This window comes from Vicia villosa, linkage group LG6, assembly GCF_029867415.1.
Source record: "Vicia villosa cultivar HV-30 ecotype Madison, WI linkage group LG6, Vvil1.0, whole genome shotgun sequence".
Classification (NCBI taxonomy): Eukaryota; Viridiplantae; Streptophyta; class Magnoliopsida; order Fabales; family Fabaceae; genus Vicia; species Vicia villosa.
The window spans coordinates 83,768,303-83,791,468 of record NC_081185.1 but is presented as its reverse complement, the minus strand read 5'-3'; the positions used below and the strand labels follow the sequence as shown (position 1 = coordinate 83,791,468).

Below are 23,166 nucleotides of genomic sequence, written 5' to 3'. Positions count from 1 at the left end.
CAAAGAAACAAAAGCTATGGCCCTCATCCAGAAGTATGAAGCCTTCAAAATGGAAGATGACAAGTCCATTGAAGTCATGTTCTCAAGATTTCAGACTCTGACTGCTGGCTTGAGAGTTCCGAACAAAGGATACACAAAAGCATATCATGTTAAGAAAATAATCAGAAGTCTACCAAGAAGATGGGGACCAATGGTTACAGCGTTCAAAGTTGCAAAGAATCTTGATGTTATATCCCTTGAAGAACTCATCAGTGCATTAAGAATTCGTGAGATCGAACTAGATGGAAATGAACCTCAAAAGAAAGGTAAGACTGTCGCTCTTAAGTCTATTAGAAAATTTGAAACTAACGCTTTTCAGGCTGAAGAAGAATGCTCGAGTGAATTCGGATCGGAAGAAGAAGATGAGCTATCTCTTCTCTCATGAAGAGTCAACCAACTCTAGAAGCATAAGCAAAGGAAGTTCAGAAACCTCAGAAGACCAGATTATAAAGGAGAATCGTCCGGATATAAGAAGACTAGCAGAAAAGGTGTTGTATGCTATGAATGTAAAGTACCAGGACACTTCAAGAATGAATGTCCCAAGCTACAAAGAGAAAGGCCAGAGAAAATATTTGAAAAGAAGAAAAGTTTGATGGCCACGTGGAATGATTCGGAATCTTCTGAAGAAGAATCTAACTCTGAAGATGAACATGCAAACCTAGCATTCATGGCTACTACAGAAGATGACTCAGGCTCAGATTCAGAAATGGACAAGGTATTTTCTGAACTCACTAGAGATGAGCTTGCAGAAAGCTTGTCAGAACTCCTGGAAAACCATAGTAAATTAAAAATCAAATACAAGAAACTTAAAAACAATCTTGTAGTTGAAACACAGAAACTTAAAGCTGAGAATTATGATCTTAAAGAAAATAATCTGAAACTTATAGAGGAATTGAAAATTCAAAAGATTTCTAAGTCAGATATTGTTTCAAGTTCTAAAGATATTTTGGAAGAATATGACTCTGTTTTTCAAAGATTTCTTACTAAAAGTATAAACAGAAGCAAGATGACCTCTATGATATATGGTGTAAGTAGAAACAATAGAACATGAATTGGTTATGAGACACCTAAAGGAAAAGAACCATATCAACCCAAACCGGTTGATGAAATGAACATTACATATAAACCCTTGCACACACAGTTTAGCTTTGGTCACACACATGATATCAAATATACATCTTACGCTAAAAATGTTCATGCTAAACCAAAGTTCAAACAGATCTTTAGGTACACTAACACCAAAGGACCCAAAAAGATATGGGTACCTAAGGAGAAAATTATCTATGTTGCAGATGTCCTTAGCAGTGAAGTCGAAACACCAGTCATGGTACCTGGACTCTGGATGCTCGCGTCACATGACGGGAAAAAAGTCTATGTTCCAAAGTCTGGAGTTTAAATTTGGGGGAGATGTTAGATTTGGAGGTAACTATTAGTAATGGTAACTCTCCCTCCACAACTAATGTTTATTAGTAGAAGTATTAGCACATAACTTGTTGTCTATAAGTCAATTAAGCGACATCGGCTATGATATTATCTTTAGAAAAAGTTTGATTATAAGGCACAAAAGTGTCTTATGCTTGGATACTCTGAACGATCAAAAGATATAAACATTGAAGATTCAGAAGCAAAAGATAATTCAGAAGATCATCAAAATGCAACATCTATGGATAATCTAAGTAACTCTAAGGATCACTCAATCAAAAGACCTTCTAGACTAAATTCAGCTCATCCAGAAGATGTCATACCTGAAAGAAAGTTTTGAGATATGACGAATCCAACATCATTAGAAGTAAAATTAGTCAGAAACATCTGATTTACATGTTTCAGAAGTTCATTTCTTATACGGTTCATAAGTTTACCACATAAAAACGTTGTAACACACTAACCCTAGGATTTGAACAGGTGTTCAAATTCTAGAAGGTCACGCGTGCAAGTTATGGTGACGAAACCCCTAGGTAACTGTTCCAATCACTTCACGTTCCCTCCCTTAATTGTCAGATTCATTAAATGTTTGCCATGATTATGATTTTAATATTTGATGAAAATCTTTTATTATCTATTTAAAACCCTTTATTAATTATGTGCTAACTGCAAGTGTCCTCTCTATAAATAGTTTTTGAAACCGTTCATTTCACTTTTTCTCTTTCGATTTTTCAAACCCTATATATCATTTGCCTCCTTTTCTCTCTTCACAAGAAACCTCAACCATTCATCAATGGCGTCTGCTTCATCCTCTCAACAAAATCTTGGTGCTACAACGAGCAATCCTCAAACTGAGAGTTACGTTGAACCACGAAAGACTATGCTTCTTCTCGTGAATGAGTTGGAAGTGATCTGCGAATACATGGTTGATCTGGAAAACATCAAAGAAAATGGGCATGATTTATTCCCTCCTAGTTGAATTTCAAGGCTGGGGAAACTTCTTTAACAGGTTGATTGGACCAGTCTTCCCTCACCTGGTTAAAGAATTCTGGATTCATGCGGTCACTTCGCTAAAAGCGATTATGTCATTCGTCATGGGTAAGCAGATTGTTATCACCGAAAACCTAATAAGACAGTTAATAGGTTTTGAAGGTGAAGGATTTATTGGCATTGTTGATGGAAAGCCAGATATATCACCGGTTTATGCTGAAATCTTCAAAAATAGAGAAGCTTCTTCAAAATTCAAATATTTGAAGGAGTATTACCAGGTTTGGGCAAAAATCTTCCTGGGTTGTATCTTCCACCGAAAAGCAATAAGTTCTTCAGATTATATCAATACCGACCAACAATACCTATTATACTGCCTCGGTAAAAATATCAAGATCAATTTACCATATATCGTTTTCAAACATCTATGGACTCGTGTCAAGGAAACCAGAGAAGAAGAAAGAAATCGAAAGGTTAAAGGCAAGAAAAATTAGATCCCTCTTTCAAGACTAATATCAAACATTCTGACAGAGAATGGCCTGATAGCGCATTTAGAAGATGACAACTTGCTGAAAGAGTTAGACCCAACATGTGGAAAAGCCCTAAATGGGAAGAATTTAAAGAAGATGAACATCATTGAAAAAAGTATTAGTCAACCCACTCCTTACACGGCAAGCTTCATCACAACAAGAAGAGTTCAGATTGATAACTTTCCTGTATTCAACACTGGAGACACTCCTGACATCATACTACACTTCCTTGAGTCGTGCAAGAGGGATGGAACACCAATTGACCCAGCATGGTTTCAAGGGAGAAACAACCCTCTACAAATATTTTACAAAAAGAAGAAATCCAAGAAGAGGAAAGCTGTTGAAGAAGGCACTTCCACGAGAGCTCCCAAAGTTTAGAAGACAAAGAAGAAAAAGTCTTCAGGTAATCCTTCAACCTCTATCTTTATCGTCAATTCTAAAAATATAAAAACATCTGAACAACCCCAAACATCAGAACATCAAACAACTCAAACATCTGAATCGCTTGTATCTCAAACAATTGAATCCCTTGTACATCAAACTTCTGACCCTCTCCCATCTCCAACAACTTAACTGCCCTCACTTCAAATAATTTCACCATCTGTATCTCATACATCCGAACCACCTTCATCATCGGAACCAATGTCACAACAAACTTCTGATAAACAAAATCTCGATGCTTCAAATCCTGAAATAGACCCCACAAATCCTCCAGTAAATCTAGAACAAAACCAAAACATTGTACAAATGTTGTATGATATTGATAACTTTGAACTTCCACCAGAACAAACTGAGCCCTCACAATCACCAGAAACCACAACAATCACTCAGCCTGAAAACCAACAACAAACTCTGATTCCTGCTTCCCAACAAACTGATCCAAACACTTCACAAATCCCATCTGAAACAGAACTTCCAACCCCCATACAAAGAGAATCTTCACCTACATCACAAACAGAACCTCCACCATCCTCACAAGCAGAACCTCAACTTCTCATTGAAAATGAGCCTTAACCTCAACCACAAATCTCAACCCAAACTTCACAACCTTATAAGTGGTTCACAGGCTCATGGGACATTCCTGGCTACACAAGCCCGTTAGCTACAACCATTCCTAAGACCCCAACTCACAACATCCTTACAATACCTGAGTCTTCCAAACAACCTCCCACTCCCTCTCCAGAACACATTTCCATCCCATCCTCACCGGAAGTCCATATCATCTCACCCTCACCTTCACCACATGACTCACCAATGTCCACCTCTGGACCTCAACCAATCCAACATTCTGACATAAATGTATCTGATGATCCCACAACAATTCCAAACCTCATCCCATCAGATGTTCAAACATTATTTCAGAATTTTGAAACAGAGATGCATGATTGGATTCAAAAGCTACAGACTGATTATGCAAACAGTGCAAGTCCAATTGCTTTAGAAGCTCTTTGGGATGCATTCAGACGGAGATTTAACTCTGAATCTCTCAAACTCAAAGACGTGTGTCGTACTTATGCTACTGAGAAATTGTTTGAGTGTCTGAATCTAGTCTTAACTGTAGTAAATGATATCTTGGCTTTAAGGCTACCTTTTGACCCTATGGATACGAAAAATTCTTGTTCTCTAGTTTTATTGAAGCCCCTTCCTGCCTATGTGCCCAAGGCTGCTCCTCCTAGAAAAATACCTACCTTAATGGTAGATGTTGACTCCTTAGTGTCCAACATGGTAACTGCTCCTCTAATGATTGGAGCTTCTGATGTTGCTTTAACTTCTGCTTCAAATTCTCTAGTGCTTGAAACGCTGAAAGAACTAAAGAAAGAGAATGCAAGTGTCAAAGAACGTCTAGACAAGCAAGATGAGACGAACATGTAAATCAAGTCCTGGATGGCTAAGCAAGAAGAAGACACGAATGAGATTAAAAATCTTCTGATGTCACTTGTCCCCCGTCAACCCTAGTTTCTCGTGTTTTGTTCTTATGACATTTTCTTGTGTGTTTATATTTGTAATCTTTATTTCTGTTGTTGTTGAATTCTTGTTGTTTGTGTTGCACTTATCTCATCTATGAATATTGTTTTGCTTTATTTATGAGTGTTATTGTTTTTACGCTTTTTGATTATGACAAAAAGGGGGATAAATAGTAGTGAAATTTTGACTTGATATGGTTTAACAATTAAAAATAAAATCTAAAAATGGTTACTCACAAATATACAAAGAATTGTTGTACCGTATTTTGTTTTCTGTTTCTGAAAGCTGCAGGAAAATCATATGAAAAAAAGAATCATACAAATCTTCTAAAGAAGTGCTCTAAAAAGAAATACAAGCAAATCTTCTGAAGAGATACGCTGAAGAGAAAAATATACTCAGGGAAGTTATCTTCTAAGTTTTTCTAAATATTTATTTCAGGGGGAGACTATACATTTCAGGGGGAGATTATACATCTCAGGGGGAGATTGTTTCTCTTATATACAAAATTTCTGATCAGAACATAAATGTTTTGTCATCATCAAAAAGGGGGAGATTGTTACAACATGGTTTGGTTTTAATCATATCTTAATGTTTTGATGATAACAAGTTAATAAATTTTGTATAAGTAAAGGTGGTACTCTAATTATATGTTTCTCATTTCAGAAGATGCTCTAATACAAGTGCCATCAAAACATGAACAAACATTGAAAAGAAAAGCTGCTGAAGTTCTAATGAAGTAACTTCTGAATGCAACAATTGCTGAAAAAAACTCTATTAAAAGTTATACTCAAGACATAACAGAAGTTATGAATAGATGCAAAGTTCTGGACGAAGTTAAGATACCGTTAAAAACAAAATGATTAAAAGACGGCTAAAACACTCAAATGGAACAATTCCCAAGGTTGATTAAAGAAGCAACTCACATGCAGCTCGTTGGAGAAAAAACAAAAAGTAAACACGCAAGCATTTAATTCTCTCTCCAAAGATCAAGATAACGGACAGATCCTTGTAGCTATATATATAGGATAATCTCTATAAAGAAAAGTGCGAGCTGATATATAAAAGAAAAACGAAGAACATATAAAGTTTGCTCATATACAAACGAAGAACTCTTAAGCTGAAGAACATTATCTTTTCTATTCTGAGTTCATATCTCTTGTACTAAAATCTTAGTGAAATATCACAGTTGTGATTAAACCTTTTTGAAGCAATTTGAAACACTACTGTTAACTTGTAATCGTTCCTTGAGAGACCAGTTTGGTCAGATTTCTCATGAGGGCTAGGACTAGCTTAGTCTTAGAGGTTGTTAGTCACAAGCAGTTGGTTTGTGCAAGGTTGTTAGTCGCGACAGTTGGTTGTGCATTGTATTGTTAGTCACGACAGTTGGTTGTGCATTTGTAATTATTTTTTATTATAGTGAATTAAGTCCTCGATCGAGAGAGGCGAAATCACCTTGGCAGATGGACAGGAGTAGTCTGAGTTGCAAACGAACCAGGATAAAAATACCCGTGTTTTGTGTGTTGTTATGAATGAAAAAGAAACCACTTATTCAACCCCCCCTTCTAAGTGTTTTCATAACCTTCAACAGCAACTATACAAAACCTCCTGTCTTTGATGGAGAATATTTTGAATACTGGAAAGATAGATTTGAAAGTTTCTTTCTTGGTCAAGATGCTGACTTATGGGATGTGGTCTTAAATGGCTACACACATCCAGTAGATGAAGAAGGAAATAAGATTGATAGAAAGATCATGACCAAACAACAAAAGCAGATTTCAAATATCACCACAAAGCTAGAAATATTCTGCTCAATGCTATCTTAAAACAAGAGTATGAAAAAAAATCACAAATAGAGATACTACACATGATATGTTTGAGTCTCTCAAAATGACTCATGAAGGCAATGCTCAAGTAAAAGAGACAAAAGCTCTGGCTCTCATTCACAAATACAAAGCTTTCAAAATGGAAGAAAATGAGTCCATTGAAACAATGTTCTTAAGATTTCAAACGCTGACTGTTGGCCTAAGAGTTGTGAACAAAGGATACACCAAAGCAGACCATGTCAAGAAAATCATCAGAAGTTTACTCAGAAGATGGGCATCAATGGTCACTATGTTCAAAGTTTCAAAAAATTTGAATAGTATATCCTTAGAAGAACTCATCAGTGCACTAAGAAGTCACGAGATAGAACTTGATGAACATGAGCCCCAAAAGACAGGTAAGTCTGTTGCTCTTAAATCTACTAAAAATTATGAAACTAACGCTTTTCAGGCTAAAGAAGAAAGCTTTGAAGACTCTACTTCAGAAGAAGAAGATGAGTTATCTCTTCTCTCAAGAAGAATCAATCGGATGTGGAAGTACAGACAAAAGAAGTTCTGAAACTACAAAAGATCAGAAGATAAAGTAGAATCCTCTGGACGCAAGAAGTCAAGCAAAAGAAGTGTCGTCTGCTATGAATGTAATGAACCAGGACACTACATAAATGAATGTCCTAAGCTACTAAAAGAAAGGTCAAAGAAAAAGTTTAAAAAGAAGAAAAGTTTAATGGCTACCTGGGATGATTCAGAATCTTCTTATTCTTTCTGTCTCCTACAAAAAGGGTATTGTTTCGCCTCGTTCTCCTCAACCTACTGTAACACCCCATTTCTACCCGGCAATTATAATGCGGAAAATATCAGAGTATTTAAAAATTTCTCGACAAGCAAATGAGGCGTCACATATTCATTTAACAATAAATCACATCATTGCATTTAGCGAATACATATCACATTCTTTAATCAATCAAACAAATACTCAACATAATATACTTTTCAAAACAGAATAACTTCTTTCATTAGGACATGGCGGAATCATAATTCTCAATCTTTGAGTCAATAAAATCTTATGCAGCTAAGATAAAACGACAAACAACAGTATCATAAACAGCATAAGTCGTCCCCCCCGAGTGCTACGTATCAGAGCGACAACCGACTCGATTAACGGCAACTAATATCTTCATACTTGAATACCTGCACGTTACCAATATAAAGGCAACGGCGAACAAGAGAGAAGGGTGAGATATCAAATCATATAAGTGAGCGCATGATAAATTGTATATTAGGATTCAGGCATATATAGTTATCACATCGCAAGTATTAATATTGCCATACTCCTCATACCTTCACTAACTCACAAATCTCCCATACTTTTCATCTTAATACAAGTCACAACACGTCATATTCACATCAATTATAAATATATCTCATTTACTTTGCAAGCCAAGTCACAATTCATCATAAGTATAAATCACAATTCTAATTCTAAAACATCACCGCATATAAGTTATACATCTAGTCACAAAAACATCACATATAAGTCACCCAGACATATTCAGTTAATTGCACTCAGAGGTATTGATATTATCATACTATTCATAAAATCATAAATTCACATTTTCACATACTTCCATCCACTACGCCAAAAACAATTTTTGGCAGCGCCACTTAGACAGCGCTTATTTCCAAAAGTGCTGCTATACATTAAAAATAAAATAAAACACGGGATGTATACACAAAACTGGGTAAAAGCGCTGTTAAAAGGTACACTTTAAAAAGCGCTTTATGAAAGCGCTGTCATAGACTCACATTAGAAAGCGCTTGTTTGAAAGCGCTAGAATAGGCCCCCGTTACAAAGCGTTTTTTATAAACGCTGCCATAGGTCCAGTGTTTGTTTTCCTAAAAAGCGCTGCTACAGTAAATAGTAATAAAAAAATAAAACAAAATAAAAACTAATGAAATTAGATTTAGAGTTTTTCACCGTTTCTTTCTCTCTCTCACCGTAACAGTACCCTCTCACCATTCTTTCTCTCTCACCCTAACATTACCTCACTTCTCTCTCACCGCTGCCGTTACAAAATCGATTCACACCGCCGCCGTAAGAAACTCCTTCCATCTCAGTTAAAGAAGAAGCTCTCAAACCCCATCGATTTGGATTTCATACCTCTCTCACACGAAGAAACCCCATCGGTGAAACAATCTCTCCGACGAAGAAGCCCCTCACTCTCATTTCAGGATACGAGCTAAGTATTATACAAAAGTAAAATTGTTCTTCTCTTCATTTTTTCTGCAAACACTCTCTCCGACGAAGAAGCCTCTCCCTTGGAAGTTTCTTTTTCTCCGACGAAGAAGCTCCAGTCGCAATCTTCCTATCATTTTCACTTTGTTGAAGCTCAAGAGGAAGAATCATAAGGGTTTCTTGCATTATTCAGAGGCATTGAGTGAGTTTATTTCTCACTCTCAAGAGGTAAGTTCAAATCTGAGTTCTTTCATCTCTAGCATGTTTCAGATGATTTGAAGCTTCTATATATGTTGTTAGCTGGCCAGATAATAGATATGATGTATAATTGTGGTTGGTCTTGAGCTCCATCGTGTTTTTTAGTTTCTGAAAATTTTGAAGAAATAGTTGAATCCGTGAGTTGGAGCTTGATTTTCTGTGATTTTGCATTTTGCACTAGGGGTCTTCCTTGGCCTAACGACTACAAGAAAAAAAAGACGAAGACATTTTGGATTGGCTTGGGTCGATGTTCGGATTTCAGGTAAACAAAATCTGGAAATGCGAAGTTACTTATTTCTTTAAATAATCTTCAATTTTGTTTTTCAAAACTACTTCACCACTAATTAATTGAATTGGATTTGTTTGTTTATTCTTTTGGTTTTAATATATTTTTATACGTAATTCAGAAGCACAATGTTACAAATCAGAGAGAGCATTTGATCTTATTGCTTGCTAATGTTCACATAAGATAATTTCCAAAGCCTGATCAGCAGCCCAAGGTCAGTTTTTGATTTCAAGCATTAGTACAGTACATATTTTCAATTTAACTTTTGTAGAAAACTGTTTTAATTTATTTAATTTTTCAAGAAAATGTAAAGCAAAGGTAAAAAAACAAATGAAGAATGAAGAGCGTGTTTAGTTGACCGATCCTATTTTCCTATGGTAGAACTATAAGCTACTGTGTTGAATTTTCTTCTCTTCTTGTACCTCATTGTTTCTACTGCTATGATATTTTTTGAAGCATACGAGGGTTTTACTGTTATGTTTACAGTTTAATCTCAAAGTCTGATTTTGTTGTTGCTATATGTTAAGAGGCTTAGAAGCTTGAATTCTGCTCGGTATTTTTGCTGTCACGTGGAATCTTGTATGAGCTTGGGTTACCTTGTAGATGGTTTCCAAGCTTGCCACCTAGTTTGGAAGGGCCAAAAAGGGATTCCTAACCTTTGCCTTAAACTATCTATCCTCAATCAGAAAAAACTAAAAGGAATAATATTTTTGAAGTTGTCAAAACAATGGTTGATGTTATGATAAATACATGGTGATTTGATTAGCATAATGAAGAAAATAAACTCGAATTGAATGGACAAAATCATGGTTTGTATTTCAATGCATTGAATCGATTAATTTTTTTATATTTTATATACCTTCCCAAGATTGAAGCTAGTAAATCATAATGAGAAAAATGGAAGAGGAATTAGCCAAACACATTCCACAATCAGAAAAATGGGTTGCTCCACTTTATCTCTTCATCACCTTCTTTTTTCATCTCTTTTTATTTTCAGTTTGTTGTTCAATCAGGTTCATGCCATCAAAAAGGTAATCCAATTTTGCTTCTTAAGACCATGGATTCATTAATTTGATATGCTATTGGTTTTTTACTATTATCCTAATAATTTACAGTGTTACATTGTATACTTGGGAGCACATTCTCATGGTCCAACTCCTTCCTCTGCTGACCTTCAAATTGCTACAACTTCTCATTATGATTTACTAGCTTCAATCATGGGAAGGTATATAAAGTAACAAAACTAACCATTGCAATATTCTACTTAATTAAGCTCTTTCTTGTATTGAAATTGATTGATAAAGTCATATATATTGATTATTGACTGTGACTGTGAGGAGAATGCAAAAGAAGCAATTATTTATTCATACAATAAACAAATCAATGGGTTTGCAGCTATGCTTCAAGAGGAAGAAGCTGCACAAATTGCAAGAATGTTTTTATTATATTTTCAACTTAATAATAATGATAAATTTGTTTTCAAAACACACATATATTTATTTATGTGCAGAAAATGAAAAGGTGGTATCGGTGTTTTTGATTAAAGAGCATAAACTTCACACTACGCGTTCATGGCATTGCGTAAAAACAGCGCGTGACTTTGTAGGTCACGGGACTCATACATTATCAAGACTTGCAACCTGTAAAGTGTGCTGGTCTTTAACTGATGCTACTAGTTGTTTTGGTGCGGATGTATTAGCTGCCATTGATCAAGCAATTAATGACGGTGTTGATTTGATTTCTGCTGGTGAAAGTACTGGTACAAATTCTGAAGAAGTTTTTACTGATGTGGTTTCAATAGGTGCATTTCATGCACTTGCTAGAAATATATTGCTAGTTGCTTCTTCCGGAAATGACGGACCTACCACTGGAAGTGTTGTTAATGTTGCCCCTTGGGTTTTCACTGCTGCTAGTTCTAAAACAGTTAGAGAAGGGAAAATAAAATCAATTTCCGAGCCTCATGTTTTGTCTACTGTCAGCTACGACAAACATCCTGAGACCCATTCAAATGTCATGGGCTGGCCGTTTGGTAAGTGTAGACATGTATGTGTGGCTATGTATTTGTATGAACTTTGGTAGAGTTGTTGTTTGTATTCTTTTTTTTACAGTTTCGGCGCTAAGTTAGTCGGTGTTGCATCGGTAGAATATACTATGTTAGGAAGAATGTAAATAGGTTAACAGTTGATTGTATATTATCAAAGAATGTAAATAAGTTAACTGGTGATTGTATGTTATCATTTCATCATTAATTTTTTTACTGAATTTTCATTTGTATATTTCCAAACAATGATATTATTATTATGATTATTATGATTATGATTATGATTATGATTATTATTATGATTATGATTATGATTATGATTATGATTATTATTATTATTATTATTATTATTATTATTATTATTATTATTATTATTATTATTATTATTATTATTATTATTTTGTGTAAAAAACAGGTGCATATAAAATATATAATTCAAACAGCGCAATTTTAAGTAAATTATATAAAAAAAATTGTATAGCTTAGATAGCGCTTTACACTAAAAGCGCTGCCTAAAGTAGCTTTTCTTTTTTAATTTTTGGTTTACTAAAAGCGCTGCCGTAGGGGGGCCTTTAGCAGCGCTTTTAAATAAAAGCGCTAGCTTAGGTGGGCCTTTAGCAGCGCTTTTAAACTAAAAGTGCTGGCTTAGTGGGGCTTTTAGCAGCGCTTTTAAACTAAAAGCGCTGGCTTAGGGGGGCCTTTAGCAGCGCTTGCCTTTTAAAAAAAGCGCTGTCTTTACCTACAGCAGCGCTGGAATAGACAGCGCTTTAAAGCGCTGTCTAAAGCCAAAAAAAGCGCTGTCTAAGGTCTTGTTTGGCGTAGTGATCATTTAACGAGTCACCAAATACAATCACAATATATTCACAAAACGTCACAACTATGAATCACATAAGACACATGGGACATGACTCATGTATATGCATGTGGTACCAATCGAAGCTTCAGCCCCCGTCACCAATCGCCTGAATCTGAGGCACAAGGCATAAGCCTTCGTCACTAATTTTCCAATCCAGGCCGTCACATAGTATGCATATACAATGTGACTCGACAGACAAGACAACACAACTTACTCATCACAATCACATATCGTCACGAGGCATAAGCCTATATCACAATCAATTACCATTATACGAGGTAATTCCCGTCACTATAATATTTCATCTTCACTTAGTCACAAAATTATCATCACAAATATATACAACATCACGTATTACCAATCATCACAAACATCATCATGTTTCGACACATCATCACAAATCATATAACTTCACATATTAACAAAATCATCACAACATCATCATGTTTCGGCGTAACACCACAAATATATAATTTCATATACCGACAAAATCATCACAACAAATCGACACATTAAGCCAAGTCAAATTAGTCTTATAATTCTCTATAAATTAGTCGATTTACTAACTCGCTAATCCACTATCAACTGACCAAAATTATTCACCTAGTAATCTCTAAGTAATCAAATATATCCCGCGTCACTACCGGTTATCTAATTTCCGATTAAATTCTTAATATTCACGACTTTATGAGTTTTCGGGTTATACTTCTAAGTTACCAAAAACACAACTCAACTGGTTCATTCAGATACAATTCTATTCTTTACCGGTTAATTGGACACAATTCAATTACTTCACCGATTATCCAATTTATTTGGTTACATACTCAAGATATCGTAATTTACCGATAAACCGAATAGTTAATCTAAGTTCAAATTTATTCCAATTAAATAGGCTTATTGGACATTAATTCAACCAGTAATTAATCGACCGATTAATATCACAATTACGAACAAATAACACCACCATGTTAATGTACTAATTAAACTTAGCTACCCCGTATATTTCCATCAAATTGCGGAAAACTAATTTTACCCCTTAATTCAGCTATTTCGTTCAAACGGAACTGTTTTGTATTTTATTAGTTTTATATCTAATACTGTTATACACTTCCTATCCTATTATTTCTAATTATCATTCATTTCATAATCTATATTTCATTTCCATTTATAATATACCATTGCCTATATTAAGTAATAGTATTTAGAAACATAAGCAAACCAATACATATATGAGAAAGCAGAGAACCAACAAAATAACATCACACAGTGCACAAACAAAAACAGTGACTTCACTGAGATGTTTCTTCTCCATTCTATACCATTAATATATAAGTATCCTACTTAATATTATATGGGAAACATGGAGGAATAGAAACAACATATCTTACATGTATTAAGCACACATGAAATGAAATTCAAAATAATCTTCACCAAATAAATTTCAGAATATTCCTTCAAATACATGCTAGTATATTAAATATAACTTTATGTAAGTTAGATAAATGTGGCTTTGGTGATTCTGAAGATCCTCTTAAAATTATATGAAGACCAGTTGGCGAGACAATAATTTAATGTAAATCATTCACAGCAGCATAAAGGTGTACATCAGCAACAACATTACTTCTCAATTTCAATTTCTATGAACATCATCAATCAACATAAATCAATCAACACAAGATAATGCAATAAATCTACACACCTAATTCCCAACATACAATTGCTCATAGGCCCCATTATAGGAAGAGAACCCCACCCTTACCTTATCAATTGAAGCAATTCAATGGGTCTCTAATTGCACCTTCAATTGACACCATGGGTAGAAATCTCCAAGCTTCTTCTTCTTCTCCAAGACTTGCCTCTTTCTCTTCTATTCTTGTTTCTTCATTATGACAACTCTCCTCTTTCTAAATCTCTAAAACCCTAATATAAAACTAATTGGGCTTAGATTTTAAACTTTCTCTTCATTTAATATCCTACAAAATCAATTTAGACCCAATAAAATATATAACTCAAATAATCAATTATATCACCTTTAATTAATATTCCAACAATATAATAAATTCCGACTTGTAAATAATATTATTCTTAATATTATTCTTCGACCGTCCAACTAAAATCCGACTTTTAACTTAATAAATTCAAATACGCTTTTTAAAATAACACCGACAATCCAAATTCGACCAATATATCATATTTCCGGTCTAATCTTAATTACTCAGAAAATTCCCAAAACTTCAAATATTATTCTAATAATATTTCTAATACTGAAAATATCAAAACTCTTGATTAAATATCAATCCGCTATCCCGGACTAATACCGACTAAATCGTCTCAAAATACGAAAACTTCACTAAACACTCTGAACGTCTAGATTAAGCGAATAATCGAATTTTCGGGCGTTACACCTACTGCCTCGAGGAAACTTTCATAAAACCTTACATTCAAGAGATCGTTTTCTCATTCACCGCCTTGAAAAAGGACGACCATTGAACCTTCCTGCAATCATCTTCGGTCATTTGAGAGAATCTCTCTTGGGTTTCAAATGCAGTCAGAACTTCTACATTCCCTACGGTCGCATCCTCTCAACTCTATTCGAGTCTGCAAAAGTTGTGGAAATCCTTCGCAATGCAGACTTTCCAAACAACGATGAAGTCCTGTTTGCTGAGCCTTGTGAAGACTTTTCCTTCACTTGTGAAGATTTTGACATTAACTATTAGAAGTTTCTATGTGTTTTTGTTATTAGTGAATGTACTCTTTTCTTTTATCATTAATGAAAATTTTCCTTGTTTCTGCATTTTGTTTATTGATACAAGGGACGAACATTAATTATTTTGATACCATAACACCTTACCTGAACTCAACTCCTCAAACATTTTTACTCATTATGCACAAGATTACTTCTTATTTACTTTATTTACGCTTTTTGAGTTATGACAAAAAGGGGGAGAAATAGTAGTGAAATTTTGACTTGATATTGAAAATTAAAAGACTAAAATTTTAAATAGTTACTGACAAGTGTACAAACAAGTGTACCTTTTTTATTTTTCTGAAAGTTGCAGAAAAATCATGTGAAAATAATGTTCTGAAAAAGAATCATATAGATCTTCTAAGGAAGTGCTCTGAAAAGAAATACAAGCAAAACTTCTGAAAAAGTTAACCTTCTGAAGAGATACGCTGAAGAGAAAAATATACTCAGGGAAGTTATCTTCTAAATTTTTTCTTCTAAGTATTTATTTCAAGGGGAGATTATACATCTCAGGGGGAGATTGTCTTCTTATATACAAAATTTCTGATCAGAACTTAAATATTTTGTCATCATCAAAAAGGGGAAGATTGTTAGAACATAATTTGGTTCAAATCATATCTTAGTGTTTTGATGATAACAAGTAAATAAATTTTATATAAGTAAATGTGGTACTCAAATTGTATGTTTCTCATTTCAAAAGATGTTCTAATACAAGTACCATCAGAACATGAACATTATGTAAAGCTGAACAAAAGCTGAAAGGAAAAGCCGCTGAAGTTCTAATAAAGTAACTTCTAAATGCACCAACCGCTGTAGACAAATTTTATAAGAAGTTATATTCACATGTCAGAACACAAGTTATGAATAGATGCAAAGTTATGAATCAAGATAAGATGTCGTTAAAAACATAATGATTAAAAGATGGTTGAAGCACTCAAATGGAACAATTCCCAAGGTTGATTAAAGAAGCAACGCACATGCAGTTCGTTGAGAGAAACAAAAACAAAAAACAAACACGCAAGCATTTAATGCTCTCTCCAAAGATCAAGATAACGACAAATACTTGAAGCTATAAATATAAGATCACTTGAAAAAGAAAGAAGTGGAGTAACGACGAACATTATCAAAGCTAACGTGAACTCTTACGCTGAAGAAAAATATTTTTATTTTAACATACTGAGTTGATACTCCTTGTACTAAAAACTTGGTGAAAAATCACAGTTGTGATTAAAGCTTATTAGATGCAATCTGAAACACAATTATTTGAAGTTATTTTGTAATTGTTCCTTGAGAGACCAATTGGGTCAGATTTCTCAAGAGGGCTAGGACTAGTTAATCTTAGAGGTGTTAGTCACTAGCAGTTGGCTTATGCATTGTATTGTTAGTCACTTGCAGTTGGCTTGTGCATTGTATTGTTAGTCACGATAGTTGGTTGTGCATTTGTAATCAGTTTTGATTATAGTGGATTAAGTCCTCGATTGTGAGAGGCGAAATCACCTTGGCGGGTGGACTGGAGTAGTTTGAGTTACAAACGAACCAGGATAAAAATAACTGTGTTTTGTCTATTGTTGTTGCGAACGAAAAAAGAAAAACTTATTCAACCCCCCTCTAAGTGTTTTCTAAAATTTCATCTTCTTTCAAAAGGTAGGTCTTTTAGTTATTGATCTTATTTTACCTGGTGAAAAGAGTTTTTATTCTCGATTCTGATCTCATGATTTTCTCTAATTGGTTTGTGGATAGCATGCAAAAGAAGGTGGAAAATGATCTTCTCACCTTCTTTTGGGATGACCCTTGGGTGAGAAAATCCCTCTTAAATTTAGATTTTCTAAACTCTATCTTATTTTTAGAGTCAAGGAAATTGAGAGAGATTGCTTTTTGAGAGGATGGAACATTAGTTTGGGACCTCTAGTGGCAGAGAATCCTTTTATTTGAGAACAAGTGTTGGCTACTAATCTTCTTCTAAATATTTAAGAGGCTTTATTTTCCTTAGATTGAGTGTTGGTGGTGACACTATGAGAAATAAGGTTTTAGTTGTTGATGTCCTAGAAACCATCCTCACGATACAAGATGAAAAGGAGACTGTTTCTAACCCTTCATTAAAAGATAAGAATAGAAAGAAAAAAAGAGACAACTAAGAGCATTTCCAATGAGGAGAACTTATTCATTCCTTATTTCTTAAGTTCCGTTGTTTATTTTTTTAACCATTGGAGTGTGCTGATGTGGCAACATTGGTTGCTTAAATTAAAGAGATGGAGCTTCATGAAGTAATCTTAAAAGTCGGGAACTTAACATTAAATATTATTATTTTTGAACCAATTCAATCGAAAAGTTGTCATTAAATTGTAGTACAAATAAAATAATATAAATTGGTGGGGTCAAATATATGGTGCTTATTTATAATTACCATTGGAGTAAAAGTAGTTGAAATTGCATAAAGATTGCTTATATGTAATGTGACAATTTGGACCCACAAAATATAACACAAGCAACCAAGATAAGTTCTCCCATTGGAGATGCTCTAAGACAATTTCAAATTAGATACTTAATGTCGTGTCTCCGACTTAGAATGAAGAATCGACCATCGTAAAGAAAGATGATTAGAATATTGAGAATTCTCAAAAGTTTCTAATCCAAAAAAAAAGCAAGAAGAATAGTAATTGTATCCAAAATATATACTAATAAAAGAATAATGATAAATATATTATTATTAAAAATCGGTCATTTGAATAAATAATATTAAAATACTTGTTATAGAATAATAATAAATAAATAAAGATTTTATAGTGAATCTTTTTTAATTTTTACAAAAGTTACTATATAATTTCTAAAATTATTATCAAATTTGATTCCTCAAATATAATATACTAGACATTTGTTAGTATTTTATTTATAAATTATTAAAATAATAAATCTCACTTGCTCTGTCCTTTCTTATTCAAGTTGCCATCTTTTTGACCCTCTCTCTCAACTTTGAAACTTGGACCAAAATATTCCAAACTCTCTTTTGCTTCCATCATCATCTTTTGTACATTGCCTCCAAATCAAAAACCAGAGATTCTTCACTCCCTTGGTAAGATGTCACACTCATCTTATCACTTTCTCTCTATTTCATTTGCAACTTTCATATCAAACCCAATGTGAATGAATGCACTTTAACTGCTTCTGTCTTTTTTCTGTTTGATTAAATGTCAAGCTCAAGTTTGACCCAAATGAAGAAAATATGTCAAACTTGTAACATTATTGTTTTATGTTAAATGTTGTTACTTTTTGTTAAACTTAACCTTTTAAAGTGTTGTTTTTTGGTAGAAGGTGTATGATATTGAAGATGAAACTTCTCTGTCTGAAGTGAGTTTGCTGAGTCAAATTTGTTAGTATTTCATTTCACATTCATACTTCAGCTCATAAAAGTAGCACCATTTTGTTCAGAAAAAAACAGTTATGGCTCAACAGGTACCATTTCTCTCTCTCACACACACTCACACACACAATGCATAGATGTTGATTTTATTTGAAGTTGTTTCATAAAGTTTGTATCTTTTGATTGATTCATTTTGAGGGTTTTGTTTATTTCAGAATATTTATCAGATTCTGGTTTTTGTTTTTTATTTCTATTTTGGTGGCTTTTTTGGGGGTTGATTCAGGAAGAAGGGTGGCCATTGGGATTGAGATTATTGAATTCTAGAATTGGTTTGGTGAGGAATGGTGATTTTTCTGGTTCAGTTTCATTTAGCACTGTGCTTTCAGCTGATTCTCCCGCACCTTCAACTTATTCTTCATCAGATCTTGACACTCAGGTTAGTACTTTCCTTTAATCTTAAAAATTTGACCAATCAATCGATAATCAACTCAACAACGGTCGAGTCGTCTTTCGTGTTTTCGATACTTATTTAATCATCGTCCGATTCAACTGCGGTTGAGTCGATTAAACCAATTCCGGCCCGGTTTTCAAAAATTAAATATTTTGAGCTATGTAGATATCTTGACACAATAACTATTTTGGTACAAAAAATAATGGCTACTCAAGTATGACTCTGACACTGAGGCACTTCTCTTTCAACACAATGATATACACTTTTTTGTTTTAATTTGAGATACTTTACTCTTTCTATCATTCAGCCTGGTTTGTGGTTATAATGATAACCATGGCTTTTAACTATGTACTTTGTTTTCATTATTATTTCTCTGATGAAGATATTGCTTCTAGCTTTAGAATAAGTCCAAAACCAACATTGAATAGGAAAAGGAAACTTCATATTCCTGTCGTTTTCTTTTAGTTCCTTCTCTTCTTTGGCATGTAAACAACAAAAAATATACATAATTGCTTGGTTCCAATGGGGTCCAAAGCATGGACTAGCACATCATTGTTTTACAGAATGTGACTTTGAATTTTACTTTAATATATATTTTTTTTTTGGTATTTGGTTTGTTAGATTAATGAATTCAAAACATGCTTTTTTGAAAGTTAAAGTCTTCTATAGATTATGCATATGTTTTAAAGAAAAACATTCTTAATGTGTAGAAAACATCCTTTTGAGAAGTGTGAGAAAGAAGCAATGATATTTTAAAACACCAAAATTCACAAACAGAGAAGATCATATGAATACTTTTTTCAACTGATTATCTTTTCAAAGTTTTCATCAGGCTCCTTATCTTTTATTTTTATTCTTAATACCTTATTTTGTAAGGGTTGCACCTACGCGCAAGGTTTTAAATAACAGACGCGGTTGCATTGCAGTCGCGTAAAAGCTTTCGTGATTTTGGTCGGTAAAGGTGTTGTAACATTGGTTGGGCCGTTGCGGTTTGAATTAATTACCATTTGTTCTTTATCTTAAAAATGATTAATAACGGTATAGGTATTGGTATCGGCACTTTCCGATTCATTTTGTCGCAGCCATTATCACGCTAACTGCCCGTTTTTTAAAACCCCGCCTATGCGGTCCCTTATTGTACAAAAATTATATTAATACAATTTAAACGTCCCCGATTGTAACAACTCAATGGTTGGCCGTGAGAATATTTTATGTGAAATCGTGAGTTCAAACTCGTGTGCTAAAATATAAGCCGTTAATCTACTTACTATACCATCTAATGACATGTTCACAAATATTAATTAAAATTTGGAAATCTATTCCACTTTCTTATAGCATCATTCATATGTTATTTTTCCAAACTCACTTAACATGGCTTTGTACAGTCCACAGGATCATTCTTCCACGACAAGAGCATTACACTAGGCAGCCTCATTCGAATCTCGAGCTTCCTCGAACTCTCAAGAAGGTCAAGCAGGGGAAGAGTGATGGATAACTCAAAGGACAACAAGAAGAATCACAAGCAGAAGCCTTGGTTGTTTTCGCTTTGTTCAAAGCTATGTACTGATGCAGTGATTGGTAATGATGCTCACTCTCTTGGTCATTACCTTGAAGCCGAGAGAAAAGCTGCAAATTCTTACAGAAGGAATCAATGTCTTACAAGTTATAATAATATACCAAATGGGTTTTCACCTATTCAAGACTCAAACTCACTCATTGTTGGAAGCCGAGTCGGTCACCAAGATTGAAGGATAGAATCAGAACACCAATAGTTTTCTCTAGTTAGTGTGGATAATAACTCAATAAATGATGATCTCTTGTTACTCATTTTAGTATATTTCACTTAGAATTGTGGTATTAAATTGTACTTGCAGTCGTGGTTGTTGTTAGGATGCGAATCTTTATATTTATACTGTCATAAAATTCAGCCGATGCGATCAAAATTGGAGTTGCCGCATGTTGCAGAAGCCTTAAAATCCTATATATTGTGGTTGTCGATTGCAATAGGAACAAAGATTTGGTTGGGGAGATTATTCTGTTTGGTAGCTAAATTTCAAGGCATTATTAGGATGTTATATTTTCTATTCCATTCTGTCCCAAATTGTCTTTAGTTCCATATGATATGAATAAAAAAATTGCTTCCATAAAATCTGGAAATTCTTTATTTTCACATTTAAATAGATGAATATATGACATAAATTATGAATTTGAAGCTTCCCAATTTACAGCAGTTACATGTCATTCTAGAGTAAAAGTTGTTATATGCAATGCAAATGATTTGTTGGCTTGTATCTATAATTCTTAGAGTTTGTAGTTTTTTTTTTTATTGCTAATGTGCTTGCTAGTTTGCAAGATCTTTATGTATGTGAGATAAAAGTCAAGTTCTTTTTTATCTAGAAATTGAAAAGACAATTCGGGGAAACAATAACGATGGCAACAACAATTGCAATAACAACAACCACTACAACAATGGTGTGATGGGATGTCATGTTTCAATGGCCCAAGAAGATCAACACATTTGGGTAGACCTCCAAGGAACACTAGACAGATGGAGATGAACATCGGCCTCCTCCAAATTATATATGCTAACCCTTTTGCATATTTAGACCACGAAGACCCATATACTCTTCTGAAAAAGTTCTACAAAATTTCGGGTACTTTAAGAGCTCAAGAAGAAGAGGAAGAAATCATGTTTTTGATATTATTTCCCCATTCTTTGATTGGCAAAGAAAAAGACTGATATTGGAAGTAGACAGCACAAACCCTGACAAATTGGACTGCATCAAAAAAAATTCTCGATATATTCTTCTCTCAAAACAAGTTTATGAAGGTGAAAGCAACAATTGCAGTCTTTTCGCCAGGATCAACAGAAACCTTACGTGAAGATTGAAAGAGATATAAGTCAATGCTTAGAAGATGTCCAAATCATGGATTTGATTATCTTACCTAGATCCACATATTTATAAACAAACTTTTGTAACAACCAAAGTTGTTACTTGACGTTATTGCATACACTTCCCTAATGTCTAAGCTAAGAGTGTTGATATTAATAACTAGAGAAACAATGATCCTCACTGACCACCGTGACCAATATAACAGAGGTCTAGTTCAAAAAAGTTAGGAGCAATGATGACATGCTTGTCCAACAAGCTACTCACACGGACTCTGGATGAACTCTCAAAGCAACTAGAAAATCTTCCCAAACAATTGATCGAAATGCAATAAATCTTTGGTAAGAATAAATAGATTTTATTTTTTTAGCAACGCACCAGTAACCACATAAATGGCAGCGGTGTCAAAATAGACTCGGTCGGTCGAGCATGCCCGTTTTGTCCTTTTTTTTTGTGAGCCAAGTAAAGGTAATAGGCAGATAGCCTCTAAAATGACTGCCCCTCTAGCCCTATTTTTGTAGGATTTTGCAAACACTGACTTTAATGGGGAAAATATGAATTTATGCAACCTTTAGGCTAAAAGGGTGTATGGTCCCCCCTAACACACCCTTATTTTTTTACAGGGTGAATTAAGGTTTTAAATTCGCCCTCTCTACCACGTTTGTCCCATTTTTTACAGACTTTTACGATATAGATTTAAACGGAGCAGACATACCTATTTTCCACCTATACCAATGTGTATTATCTTCCTAGTGATAAGGAAGTGAATTATTTGATTAGTCAAAAAAAAAACTATACCAAGTAGGTAAAAACAATTTCGAATAAGGAAACAACTTCCAAAGTGGAATCCAATTTGGAAAAGATGAAGGGAAGTTATCAGTCCTTCCAATAGACAACAATAACATAGTTACAATCAAAACCAACATCATGCATATAAGAAGCTAGAAGATATTCTTAACCAATTCAAGCAAATGTTTATTGACAACCAAAACCAGTCACATATCTGAATCATAAATTTGGAAATCATCAAGGGACAAATTTCAAAACATTTGATAGCCAAGCAAGGAAGTGAATTCAAAACTAACACCCAAATAAATCTAAAAGAGCACCATAATAATATCATTAATATCATAAGTCGTAATGAATATCCTTCTAAATCAGATATAATTATTTTTTTATGATATTCTTGTCATTGATTCAAATGAACAAGTTGTTGAATCAAAAGAAGAATTTGATGAGTAATGGACAAAGAATAGCCGAGAGATTCTTGGATTTCTTCACAC

The 23,166-nt window shown here is 34.0% G+C and overlaps 1 protein-coding gene and 1 long non-coding RNA gene across 2 annotated transcripts; both read left to right on the top strand.

The window, feature by feature from the left end:
- The first annotated feature begins 8,758 nt into the window (after positions 1-8,758).
- Positions 8,759-9,891, top strand: LOC131611783 (uncharacterized). Its single transcript, XR_009287132.1, has 3 exons — positions 8,759-9,224; positions 9,436-9,516; positions 9,662-9,891. It is a non-coding gene; the product is annotated as an uncharacterized LOC131611783 (long non-coding RNA).
- Positions 9,892-18,112: 8,221 nt separating this feature from the next.
- LOC131611782 (uncharacterized protein At3g17950-like) lies at positions 18,113-21,141 on the top strand. The gene is made up of 4 exons (XM_058883664.1): positions 18,113-18,253; positions 18,490-18,633; positions 18,825-18,977; positions 20,378-21,141. Exons 2-4 carry the CDS (start codon positions 18,622-18,624, stop codon positions 20,738-20,740), a joined length of 528 nt encoding a protein of 175 aa, XP_058739647.1. The 5' UTR covers positions 18,113-18,253; positions 18,490-18,621; the 3' UTR covers positions 20,741-21,141.
- Positions 21,142-23,166: the final 2,025 nt, after the last annotated feature.